The 13306-nt window shown below is 31.3% G+C and overlaps 2 protein-coding genes across 2 annotated transcripts; both read left to right on the top strand.

Annotated features, from left to right (window-relative positions):
• The first annotated feature begins 4439 nt into the window (after positions 1-4439).
• On the top strand, positions 4440-9593 carry LOC141706664 (zinc finger CCCH domain-containing protein 3-like). Its single transcript, XM_074509444.1, has 7 exons — positions 4440-4611; positions 4916-5085; positions 5549-5602; positions 6436-6552; positions 7023-7280; positions 8557-8757; positions 8888-9593. Exons 1-7 carry the CDS (start codon positions 4563-4565, stop codon positions 9248-9250), a joined length of 1212 nt encoding a protein of 403 aa, XP_074365545.1. The 5' UTR covers positions 4440-4562; the 3' UTR covers positions 9251-9593.
• An 810-nt stretch (positions 9594-10403) lies between these two features.
• Positions 10404-12953, top strand: LOC141705483 (triacylglycerol lipase 2-like). Its single transcript, XM_074508414.1, has 9 exons — positions 10404-11053; positions 11136-11246; positions 11332-11472; positions 11568-11678; positions 11756-11899; positions 11983-12023; positions 12162-12241; positions 12337-12432; positions 12509-12953. Exons 1-9 carry the CDS (start codon positions 10877-10879, stop codon positions 12829-12831), a joined length of 1224 nt encoding a protein of 407 aa, XP_074364515.1. The 5' UTR covers positions 10404-10876; the 3' UTR covers positions 12832-12953.
• Positions 12954-13306: the final 353 nt, after the last annotated feature.

The raw sequence follows: 13306 nt of genomic DNA, 5'->3' as shown, positions 1-13306 counted from the left end.
TATAATATAGATTATTCAAGTAATATAAGATTGAATCTTACAAGCATTATTAAAATTATAACTTATAATATATAATAATAAAAACGACATTGCATTACACGGGTTAAATACTAGTTTGTGTATCTATACTATTATATTAAATACGAAATATTAAAAATTTGGTTATTGGTCGTTCTATTATATTTAAAATATGACACTTAATTAATATTATATTTAAAACATGACACCTAAAATTATTTGTCTATCAATTCTATTATATTTAAAATAGGACACTTATATTATGACACTTAATATTATATTTAAAACATGAGAACTAAAATTAATTGCCAATTTCTATTATATTTAAAATAGGACAATTATATTATATTCCTATCTATACTATTATATTAAAGACGAAACATTTAAAGTTTGGTTGTTGGTTATTGTTGACCTTTAGATTTATTCTTAAAAATTAGTATTATTTAAGAGGTATAAGGTTTGAATCATACCGACAACATATTAAAATTATATAAAAAAATAATATTTTTTAGGAGGTATAATCAAAATTAGAATTTACAATAATATGATAAAAATAACCGTGTATTGCACTGGTTATATACTAGTATATATATCCAGGAATGTTGGAAAGTTGATAAAATTGCTTACCAAGTAAAACGGTCATGCAACTAATAAAATAACCTTCAAATATACGAACATATTACTATTACTATTTATAAATAACTAGCCTCCTTCTAAAAAAAATATTTAGCGTAATTTTAACTTTTTAATGTAAATTGCAAACCAACATAATTTCAATTTTCCAAAATATATACTTATACATTTCAGAATGAACTAAAATTGAAAATTGAAAATTGAGCCTTTTGAAATGATAAAAAACAATTTCTTACTAGTAAGTTATATTATATTTTTATGCGATTTTATTGTTTGTATAGTTAGTGAATTAACTAAATATTATTATATGAGAAAAATACCCCTAAATACGTATTCAAGGGGCTTACTAGAGTATATAATATATTTTTAATTATAAAACTTTAATTTTTTAAATTAATCCTATAATTAGAATAATAATCTCGTTCATTCACATTAAAAAATATTTGAATATTTTATTATATTAAATACACATTAAACTGATTTTGTGATGGAAAGAATAGATCTAAAAAATTTCAAAGTAACTTTGATTATATAACGCAAAATTTGGGCTCCCAAGAGATTTTATTAAATTTTATTAAAATATAAATATAATTTTTTTATAAGTGACTTTGCATATAATTGTATCCCCACCCCACGTACAAAGACTTTTCTATTTTCCACAGTTTCCCACATAACAATCTTTGATTATTTTAATCGGACATCATGCCTTAGACTCGCTAGCTTAGTAGGACTGTTCATTAAATATTTTTTTCTTTATTTTTTTAATTTATTTTCTTAATAATAGTTTTATATTACATACAATATAATACAATATTGTATAATCACTATTATAATTAGTCTTTTACAATGATTGTTGTATCACTCTATTAATAATGGTCATGAGTTTGTTTAAACTAAGTATATAAGTACATGCACTTACTAATATTTAGTTAAATGTTTTAAAAATTCAATTATTATTGATATTCTATTTCATATTTATAATTTTTTTATTACTATTTTTATCACCATTTTTAATTAACATTAATGTTACTAGTTATTTAATTCATTTGTATTCAAGTGTAAAAACATTTTTGAAATACTCGCAATGGTTACCTCACTTGGTTAAATAGGGGATAACTATACTCTTGGTAATGCCTTCTGAGCCAAGCCTGTGCGCACCCAAATGATAACGTCTACGGTTCCCTACAATAAAGAAAAACATTTTTGAAATATAATTAACGCCAATTTTTTTGAATTTTTTTATTAAATAATAAATTAATTCATTGTAAGATTATGGTGTGTGTCCTACGGCTATTTCATCACACACGCATATATTTCACACACACACATATATCTATATATACAAAAAAATTCTTTTGGTTATAATCATTCTTTTTAAAATTTATGTCCACTAAAGCACACTTTACTTACAATTTACCAAATTTCTATAAGAATTTGACTAATGATAGCATGATCTTCGCTAATCACACACATATATATACATATACATATATAACTATATATTTTAAGGAATATTTTTTTAAAAATTAATTTATAAAAAATATTTGATTACACATAAATCTAAAATTTTAAAATTAATAAATATATGTAAAAGAATATTACTGATATTTTAATATTATCTATATTATATATTATTTTAATAATATTTTGATATAAAAAATAAATGTTAAAAATTATTATTATTATAATTTAACAACGAGTTGTTAAATAAAAGAATAATCAGAATATACCACTTCTAAATTTCAACTTATCAAAATAGAAATAATACCCAAAATACATCAATTTTGAATTTCAATTGCATAAAACACCCATAGGCGGGATGAAACGTCTAAAATACCCACGAAATACACATTCGAGGTATGCTTATTCAATTTTTTAAAAATTGACTAAGGATGCGCATGTGGTACATGCGTATTCAGTTGATTTTTTAAATGGGATACGCATTGTTGAAATGCGTGTTTAGAAAAAAAGTAATTCATACACGCATTTGTCACTTGTGTATTGTTTATTAAAATTAAAAAATTTGTTCAAATGAGTATTTTGGACGAACACTCCTGTCAATCGGCATTTCGGGTATTTGTCCAAAATGGTGAGTATTTTGATTTTTCACCCCCAAAATATTCATGTTAGGTCCAAAAGGTACATACACATGGGGTGAATGTATATTTTCCGTTTTAACTCTAAAATGCAGCGGAAAATGAAACTTTAAAACGAAATAAACAAACATAAGATATTTCACTTAGTAATTCTTATATAAAGAAATTAAACCGCAAAGGCTTGCTTACACCTTTGAATAACAAATTAATTAAATGAGGGCAATTATGTAATTTTATCAAATACCGATCGATTATCAAATTTTTAATATTTTTTCTATTATAATATAGTATAGACCGATCGACTACCAAATCTTATCAACTGATAAAAGTTTGTCACAAAACCATAAAAGTTTGAATTAATGCGCTTGTTGAACATAAATAGTTGTCTAATTTGAATGAGAACCCTGATAAGACAGGTCATGCTTATAAAATATAAGACTATTGATTTTAATTTATCATTATTTTTTGAATAAATTTTATAAAACTTGTAAGGCTATTTCGTAAAATCAGTGTAAGTCAAAAAATCGATACCGAAAGTATTTCTCTGTTATATAATAGTATATAGTATAGATAAATAATCATCATTTATCGTCCCCGTAATAGCTACCCGTTTGCTCTTTAATATGAACCTTGCGAATACCATTTAACCCATATCACAGGACTTATTAGCCTTGCCCATGTAGTGAATTTGTCATAGTAAATTTTAACATCGATTAGAATATATTTTAATATAAATTAAGTAAAAAATACATAAATAATTAAGCAACCATAATTAAGTAATTTCATCAAATTTCAATAATTAAGTAATTTCATCAAGTATCGATCGACAGATTACCAATTTTTTAATATTTTTTCTATTATAATATAGTATAAATATAAATAAGATAATTTAGTATATATTGATAGATAGATAAATAAATAAATCGATAGATATATTTGATTATTATTTACTGCTCTTGATATCTTTAGGAAGTAAGGTGTTTGTTTTAGGATTAAAAAAAAAGTAACGTGTTTTAGTTGAAGTAAATAATTTATTAAGTAAGAGTAATTATTTTGATTATTATAATATTGTAAAAATAGTATAAATTAATTACATATCAATTTAACAGAAAAAGATATATTTAATTTTACTCTTCTTTCAAGTAAATTACAAACAATTATAGGTTAAGCTCCGAAGCTATGGAGTAAGAGCGCTCTCTCTCGCGCTAACATAAAATTTCCTGTAATTACTTGTTGAAATTTCGGTCAAATATAATATTTTTTTGATTCGAATTAAAATAAGGATAATTAAGTAAAAGCAGCAATATCAATTAAATAAGAGTATATAAGTAATTTCAGCAAGTACTGACCGACCGACTACCAAATTTTTAATGTTTCGTTTATTATAATATAGTAAGTATAGATAATTGATAACAAATTATTATTAAAAATTTGTGATGGATAAGAAATCATGTAATTTCGATTATTTTTTTAATAAATATGGTTTATAGTCTTAGTATAATCCTCGACGACAGAGGATAAAATTTTAACCGGTAATTCCGATTTTGATTTTGAGTGGGCTATGGAATTTGTAATATATAATCTGGCTAGGGATTTTAGTATTTTTTGCTATTTCCTTGTGTGCAAAAGAAAAGTAAAGGAGGGAGAATTTGACAATATATATAAAAAACACACAATTGTACCCCCACATCCCCGTACAAAGACTTTTGTATAATTTTCATTATATTTTACACAATCTTTTTTCACACAGTCCCCCACACACAAACACACACACAGCAAGAACATATCTTCTTGATTGTTTTTTTATCCACATCGATGCCTGAGACTGAGACTCACCAGCAGCTTAGTTGTAATAATGTTCATGGTATTATTTTTTTTATTTTTTTATTTTATTGTTATAGGTTTTATTTATTATGCTACACATATTTTATATTCATGATCACTGTTGCGATTATTGTTTTATTGTGATTTTTGTATTGCTTTATTAATAATCATGTGTTGTTTGTATGTATGTATGTTTGATTATGTTCTTGTCTGAATTCTGATGATGTTTGTTACACATACTGACACACACACAAAACACACACACAAAGACAGGGATATTTTGTGCACATGTTTGTTGTGAATAAGTACATGTGTTTAAAGTGTGTTTTGTTGTTGGATTGTAGAAGCTGTAAGGAGTTTGAAAATTCAGAGTACTGATAATAAGGATGGTGATGGTGTTTTTTCGTATCCTAATCGTCCCGGTGAGCCTGACTGTGGTTTTTATATGAGGACGGGGACTTGCGGGTATGGAGCTAATTGTAGATTCAATCATCCTGCTAAGTTTGCAGCTGAGGTAATATCTGAATTTCGATAAATTGGATGATCTTTAAGGCCAGTTTGGATGCGTTATTTATAAGTTAAAGTTTAGTTACTTGTTTCTTGTCGATTAGTTCAGTTACTTGTTTCTTGTCGATAACAACTAATGTATTTAATTTTAGAATCGACCTGTCAGTTGAATTCAGAAAGTCATGATAATGTGCGTTCTTTAGGGATTTATTTTAGATTTCAGTTTGGATTGGGAAATATTGATATTACTCTATTTATCGGTTTTTTAATTGATACACCTTATTGATAGAATTATTCAGATAGATGGTAACTTGCAAGTAATTAGATCACTTTTATAATAACTTGTGATATAACTTCGAGTAACTAGCAATTTTACGGATTGTTTGAATGTTAATGGTTGTGTGGTGTCAATTTGAGATTGGTTTTGTTTTGTTATAGTATATTTACTGTCAGGTTTGATTGTTTTACAGATTGGTCAGTTTGGAGGTAGGCTGCCGCAGAGAGCTGGAGAGCCGGAATGTAAGGTAATCTAGTCTTTGAGATTGTTCTGCTGTATATGTAGTGTTTTACTGTTGTATCTGATTGTAGTGTTAAATTACAGCTTGGAATAAATCTACATTTGCTTTAAAGATGCATTTTTAGCCTAATGTGGCTCTGTTTGAGTTTCATCTGCAAGATTTATTGGGAAAGAAATTAACTTGAATGAACTTGGTATATTGTAATCACATTTGGAAATTCTTTATTGACCATTCTTTAGGTTCCATAACAAGAATCTTGAGAAAGTAGCTTCGACTCTTTTCTGGAGAGAGGCCTTGTTTTGCTCTGTAGTTCTGAAATACATATAGCATCATACATAATATTAGATATTAGTAAATCTTTATATCCGAGTTCACTAGATTTTCAATATCTATCAGTGTATATTTCTGTATATGACTATATGTCATTATAATATGAAACAAATATGTCATTCTAGCCACTAAACAATTCTCATAACTATGAAAGAAACATGTCATTATAATATGAGATGGACGAACAAAGAAGAAATTTCATGTTCATTAAGTTATTCTTTTTCGCGGTCTCTCAGGGCCATGCTTCATGGGATTCATTACTTTGCAAAAAATTAAAGGAGAAGTGACCATTCACTGCCATCATCTATTCTTTTAAATTTTGTATAGATTGAAATTTAGGATGTCTAATGTAAAGCCTTTTACTTGTGGACAATTGTTATATTTTCTCATAATTTATAGGTTTGCAGCAAGGCAAAAAAATTCTAAACACGTGATTAATATAAGCAATGTTTGAGTTGGCAGAGTATTCTTTTTGGATAGATTTTGTGACTTGTAATTGTGCATTGCAGTATTTTTTGAAGACAGGTGCATGCAAATATGGATCATCGTGCAAATATCATCATCCACCTGACAGACATGGTGCGGGATCGATTGTATTGAACAGTTATGGACTACCCATGCGTCAGGTGTGCATTCTTACCCAAAAAATATTGTCACTTTAATGAGGCTGTTTAGAAAGATCATCGGAGACAACTGCCAATTTTTTTCAGATAATTTGTTGCCAGTTTTTAGTATTAAGTCTCTCTAAAATATTGTACCTTGTTGATGGAAATTGTACAGAAGTTACCGCCTTTTAGGAAAACAAAGATATAAGAAGTCCTTAATATAGATCTTGGGCTTTTAAATTCTTAAAAACTGAAAGAGGGGTTCAAACTATAGTGTACATATAAATCCATAGATTACGCTGTTAAAATTCATGCAATGGTTTGTTACTTGTGCATGTCATAGTTCCCATTTACATCCACCGGATATCATCTTTAATTCCATAATTTATAATTTTCACGAACCTATGCAAGTTAAATATGTGCATCTCGTTTTGTCACCGGTACCGTATAAAGTACATTTTCTAATGTTATTCCTTTATCAATTGAACCAGGAAGAGAAGTCTTGTCCCTATTACATGCGCGCTGGAGTATGTAAATTTGGGATTGTATGCAAATTCAATCATCCAGAACTTTCATCTGCTGGAACTGCTTTACCTGTTATAGGCACTGTTGTGGGTGGATCAGCTGGTTTTATTGTTATACCTTCATCAGGTCTATCATATGCAGGTGGAATCCCTTCCTGGCCGTTAATTAACGAAACATATTTATCGAGTGCTCTATCTCAAGGCCTAGGCTGGAGTTCATACATGGTTAGTAAAAATTCCTCAAGTTTTTCATCATGCATATTTCTGTTTCGTGACCTTTTTGCTTATTTGTGAAACATTCGTGCTTTTAAGGTTTTAAAGTTGTCATTACAGTAAGCTTTTATTGTAATGGTATGGCATTATGGGTGTATTATGAACTGTATACGAACCTTAATGGTCCTTGGAATAATTTACATCAATACACATACTACAGAAGCACCCAAACATGTCTGCACATTAAGACAAAATATATATTCTGATGCAGGAATTGATAATTTAAATCTGAGTTTCAGTAATGATTACATCAATATACCAAGGGTAACACGAAAATCTAATTTACAGTGACCAAAGATTATCCTCTACTTCTTCCACCACGTAGAAACAGTAATTATAAGTGGAAAATCTTTTTAATTAGCTAATAAAAAGAATTTTTGTTTAGAAGTTTGAAATTAACAACACGGTGAACCTTAAAGTTCAAGTATGTATATAATGGATCCAGAAGTTGACAAGATGAGCATATTAAACTATTGAACACTGGAAATTTTTGATGGAGTTTGCTTGTCCTTTGCACTTTCATGTGGATATTTTTTAATAAAAGCTTCCCTATAAACCATGTAGCCAAGTCTCTCCACTATTCTCTGTGGTAGGTTGCTATTTAGTCTGTATCTTCTGTCACCAGATCTGCCTGATTATCCCATCTAATTTTTTTCATCTTTCCATACCTGCCAGCAATGGCTATTAAGTTGCAGAGTGATATTCTTGTTACGGAGAAGGGCTATAATATTTTATAGCTGAAACAGTCACCAGAAATAAATTATAAAATGTACTGCAGCTGACAGCATCTAGCAATTGCAGTTGCTTTTACTTTGGCAGTTCACTTGGTCACTGCAAGTATATTCGTTTGGATTGCTTAAGTACCTGCCTTTCCCAATATTTGAATTGCTTTTATTGCTCTAAACTAGTATCACCTATTCTTTTGCAGTTTCTGAATTCACGATTGTGTACTCGTTATGGATGTTTGTTTTTAAATTGCCAAAAGATATTCTTGTTTATGTGATTATGTCGCGTACTGATGTTTTTCAAGTAGAACAGTTATGCAGACATTTGCGAGTGATGCCTTTCCATGTATGCATATACCATTACATGCTAACAATTCCTATTTTATATGAGAATTGTGTTGCTAATTAATAAAGTTAAAAGCAGGACGCAAAGGATACACGGCTATTTATGCATATAGTACTGCTTCTGTTGCTCTAATTTACATTTCTTCGATGTCTAATAGGTTAGCTTGAATGGGCAAATAACTCCTGCACTGACAACAGTTAATACTTTACCTGAGAGACATGATCAACCAGAATGCCGGCATTTTATGAATACCGGAAGCTGCAAATATGGATCAGATTGCAAGTACAATCACCCAAGAGAAAAGATTTCACAGGTGGCAGCTAGTTCCTTGAGCCCCTTCGGCCTTCCTTTGAGACCTGTAAGTTGTTATGAAAGCAATTGACCTTGACTTTTCTTACCTTTACAAGTTTGTTTTTCTATAAACCAGTTTCAAAGATTTTCTTTACTTGAATTCCTGAATAAAACTGATTCCATCTGTACAATTGTAGGGCCAAGCGATATGTTCATATTACACAACATACGGAATATGCAAGTATGGTCCCACTTGTAAATATGATCACCCTTTGTTGGGATATCCGTATAGTTATGGGACGAATTTTGCTACAGTTTCCACATCATATCCATCAAGCTTCCCTTATGAGGAAAATTCTCCTATATTCCATTCATGTGAGACGTCTCCTTCAAAGTCACCGCAGGTTCCTGACTGTGCAGGGAAAGTTGATGCTACAAGCCAAAAGGATACAAGTGGTAAGGCTACTGAAGAATCACATACAAATGTTAAAGCTGCTGAAGAATCACCTGAACCTGCTAAATCTCTCTCGCCTTCCGTATCACCACACGAGAGTCTTTGACATAGTCGTTCTGGTTTAATCAAATTCCATTTTTGCAATTTTACACTCCTTACTTTGCTACTGAGGATGTTGTTTTCGAAAGAGGGGGCAGGGTGTATTTATCTGCTACCTGGTTCATGCAACAATTTTTGTTTTCAACTTGTGCTTCCTGACTTCCTTGACCATTTTTATCGTGCTACTTTTCGGGGGTAAATTAATTTCTGTTAACATTTCTGCCCTGACATACGGCCCGAGACCATGAAACTTGAGAACTCATGTCGGTTATTTCATGAAACTTGTATTGCTTGACTTGTAACTACAATGTTGTTATGTGAGTTTCAAATTCTACTGCTGGCTAGCTAAATTCTGGTGTGTTGAGTAGATATAATGTAAATTAGCATTAATCACTAAATTTGTGGAATTGAGATATATTTTGAATTTGCATGGTGAAATATTTATTCACCAAATTTATTTTTTTCCGACTAAAATTAGTTGTGAAAAATGGTATAAATTTGACGATGTAATTAATGAAGATAGGCAATGGAGATTTATAAGGAATATAAGTCTAATTTTTCAAAAAATTAATAATAAACAATTTGGCCCTTTACTAATTAACAAACTATGAATTATTAGTCGTATGCATTGTTCTAAAAATCGGAAATCGGCATTATTCGGTAAGGTAACTTTTCAGTGATTAATCAGATTATCGGTGGTTAATCGGATTGATTAATCGGAGTATTAATTGGATATATTTAATAAAATATGAAAATAATTAATTAATTAGACTAAATATATTCATTTTAAGAAAAAGATGCTGATTAATCGGATTATAAAATCAAATCAACATATTGAAATGATAAAATCAGTGATTTTTAGAACATAGCCTTATGTCATTATGTCATTGATATTAAGAGCAGAGGAACTAGGGGAGAGCAGACTAGGCTGAAGTCCCGACCACCTCGTAAAATAAAATCAATCTTTTTGCAGCCCCTATTAATTTGGAAAATTAAGTATACTTTTCCTATTTGTCGTATCTCAGGTCGTTTAAGATCCTGGTTTCGTCCTAATCGAAATAGTATACACCAGGGACTGATGCAAGATTTTGTAAATCCTCGCCGTAACATGCATGGTTTTATCATCTTGATTCATGTTCTGTCTCGTTCTATGACTCGTGCAATGTCTGGTTCTGTTTTTAATCCTGCATTTGATTCTGGTTCAGCCAAATTGAAGGTCTGTTTGAGATCCAGGATTTGAGGATCATCATAAAGAGCCTCTTTGTCATGATGTTGTTGGACAGATAAGGGCATTACAAATTTTGTGTTGACAGGAAAATCTTAGATATCTACGTCGAATGCATCCAGAATATGGAACCTTTGTCTTCCTCAGTACTCTGCGAAGGGGACAAGAGCTACCGGCTGGAGAACATGTTTTTAATTAAATTATATCTACATTTTTAAAATGTGGAAGTGTTGAATCGATTAAAACTAACTAGGAGTATCCGTTGAAGTCCCTTCACGTCGATGTGCATTCATTTTACGTAGGAAGTATTTTATGTTCATATACTTCTTTCTGTTTGTATTATGTGTGTGATTAGTATAAAGAATGCAAGGTTGATGGTGTTGAAGAAGCAGGAGTACATCTCTGGATATGGCCAGTGTTTTCGTCTTCAAGATTCTATTGGTTCTCTTCTGTTTATGTGGTTCAGCTGTTGGAAGTAGAGTAAAGCTGTTTGAAGCCAAGAAAAGTTTTTCTGCAGCATCTGATGATGATGGTGTTTGTAACTCCGTGGTTAATCCTCAAGGATACGCCTGTGAAGAACACACAGTAATACTTATCGCCTTTTATGAAATTCAAGGTTTTATTACAGTTTGATCGCTTTGATCTTTATAATAAATTCGGGTTTCAGGTGACCACTCAAGATGGATATATCCTCAGTATGCAGCATATTCCCAATGGAAGGTCAGGTGGGAGTACAGGAAGCAAGCCACCAGTCCTACTGCAACACGGGCTCCTGATGGTAAGAAGGGTTGTTTTTCCCATGCCATTCGATATGATAAACTGAACGTTGTTTGACAGAAAATATATTATCGATGTTGTGTCAGGATGCAATAACATGGTTGCTGAGTCCTCCAGATCAGTCACTGGCATTACTCTTGGCTGATAACGGTTTTGATGTGTGGCTTACCAGTACCCGCGGAACTAAATATAGCCAGGGACATACTTCTCTCAGTATCAACGACGCTGTTAGCTTTCTTCCTGCAGTCCATCACATAAATTGTTTTGTTATTTGCTGCTTGAATTGTTCTCAAATGGAAAATATTATGTTTAATGTTTGCAGGCTTATTGGAATTGGTCTTGGGATGAATTGGTAGCTTATGATCTTCCTGCTACATTTCAATATGTCAATGATCAAACAGGCCAGAAACTGCATTATGTCGGGCATTCACTGGTAACTTGATTTTGCTGCGTTTTTAAGATTCTGCATCTCAGTTTATGATAGTTATGCAACTATTTGATTCTTCTCAGGGAACATTAACTGCCTTGAGTGCATTCTCCAGAGGACAGCTTGTTGGCATGCTTCAATCCGCTGCACTCCTTAGCCCTATCGCTTATGTTGGTCAAGTATCTTCCCCGCTAGCAACAAATGCTGCTGATGACTTTCTTGCTGAGGTAAGAGCTCCTTTTCTTTCTCCATCTGTTTCATTTCAATGAAGCATTGTCAGTCACAATCAATCGTGGTCGATATGTTATAGGATTTGAAGTGGTTGGGCATCAATGAATTCAATCCAAGGGGGTAAGAGCCATACACCTTTGTTTACTTTCTCATCTGACCTCCTTTTTAAGGACTGTAAAATTTTTATTGTCCTTTCTGTATCTACCAGTGCATCAAGCCCTAAATCGACAAGTGACCAATTATCGTGTAATTGTACAGGGAGGCTGTGCTCAAGCTTCTTAAGGACATCTGTGCAAAGCCCGGTGTTGACTGCACAAACTTGCTCACATCTTTCACAGGTAGTGTGTTTCTGCAGATACTTCACCATATCATGCATCAGGTCCTTGACTTCATTGTTCTGACAACCATTTCTGAACGCGTACTATGACTACAGGTCAGAATTGCTGCCTGAATTCTTCTGTAGTCGATTTCTTCCTGACACACGAGCCTCAGCCAACATCAACAAAGAACATGGTTCACGTGGCTCAGAGTAAGTGATTGCCTCGATTAAAAGCCTTGTTATTGTTATTTTATCGACAAATTCTAATCCTAGGATCATCCTACAGTGATCAGAGACGGGACTATCCACATGTACGATTATGGCAATGCAGACGACAACAATCAACACTACGGCCAGCCCACTCCACCAACATACAACATGTCAAGCATTCCAAATGACCTTCCTTTGTTCTTTGCAAACGGAGGGGCTGATGCACTGTCTGATGTTAACGATGTGCAGCTCTTGCACGACGACCTTAAAGATCACGACGCAGATAAAATGGCGTTTCTGTACCAAGACAATTATGCTCATGCAGACTATGTCATGGCTGTGAATGCTAAACAAGTTGTTTATGATCCTCTCATGGCTTTCTTTAGGCTTCATCAGTGATAACATAAACTGCAATGCTTGTAATTTTTGTTCAGTGTACAAATTATTGTTCTTCCTTTGCTTATAGTGTTCAACATTTCAAATTTATTGTAAACAAAGATACAAAGATCTTTTTACAAAGATACAAAAATCAATAAATTCATTCATTACTGGTATTCATTATTCAATAGAGATAGCTTACGGTGATTAATACGATAATCAGTTATTCTAAAATCGGTGATTTTTAGAAATATGTTTTTACATTTCTGACTAACCTAACCCTTTACATAAAGGATAAAATGATAAAAAAATGAAATATATAATAAATGCCCGGTAAATGAAAATTGATTTTTCATCATGTTTTATTAAATTATCGTTAAAATTTTATCATTTGATATTTTGGATTTTCATTTATAGTTTCTAATTTACACTATAAATTAAAGGGATTTTTGCATAAATACCCAAGTTATAGAAAATATTTGTAAAAATACGAATC

Source organism: Apium graveolens, chromosome 2 (genome assembly GCF_009905375.1).
Source record: "Apium graveolens cultivar Ventura chromosome 2, ASM990537v1, whole genome shotgun sequence".
NCBI classification, from domain to species: Eukaryota; Viridiplantae; Streptophyta; class Magnoliopsida; order Apiales; family Apiaceae; genus Apium; species Apium graveolens.
Note: the sequence above shows the minus strand (reverse complement) of the source record. Positions and strands in the feature narration are given on the sequence as shown.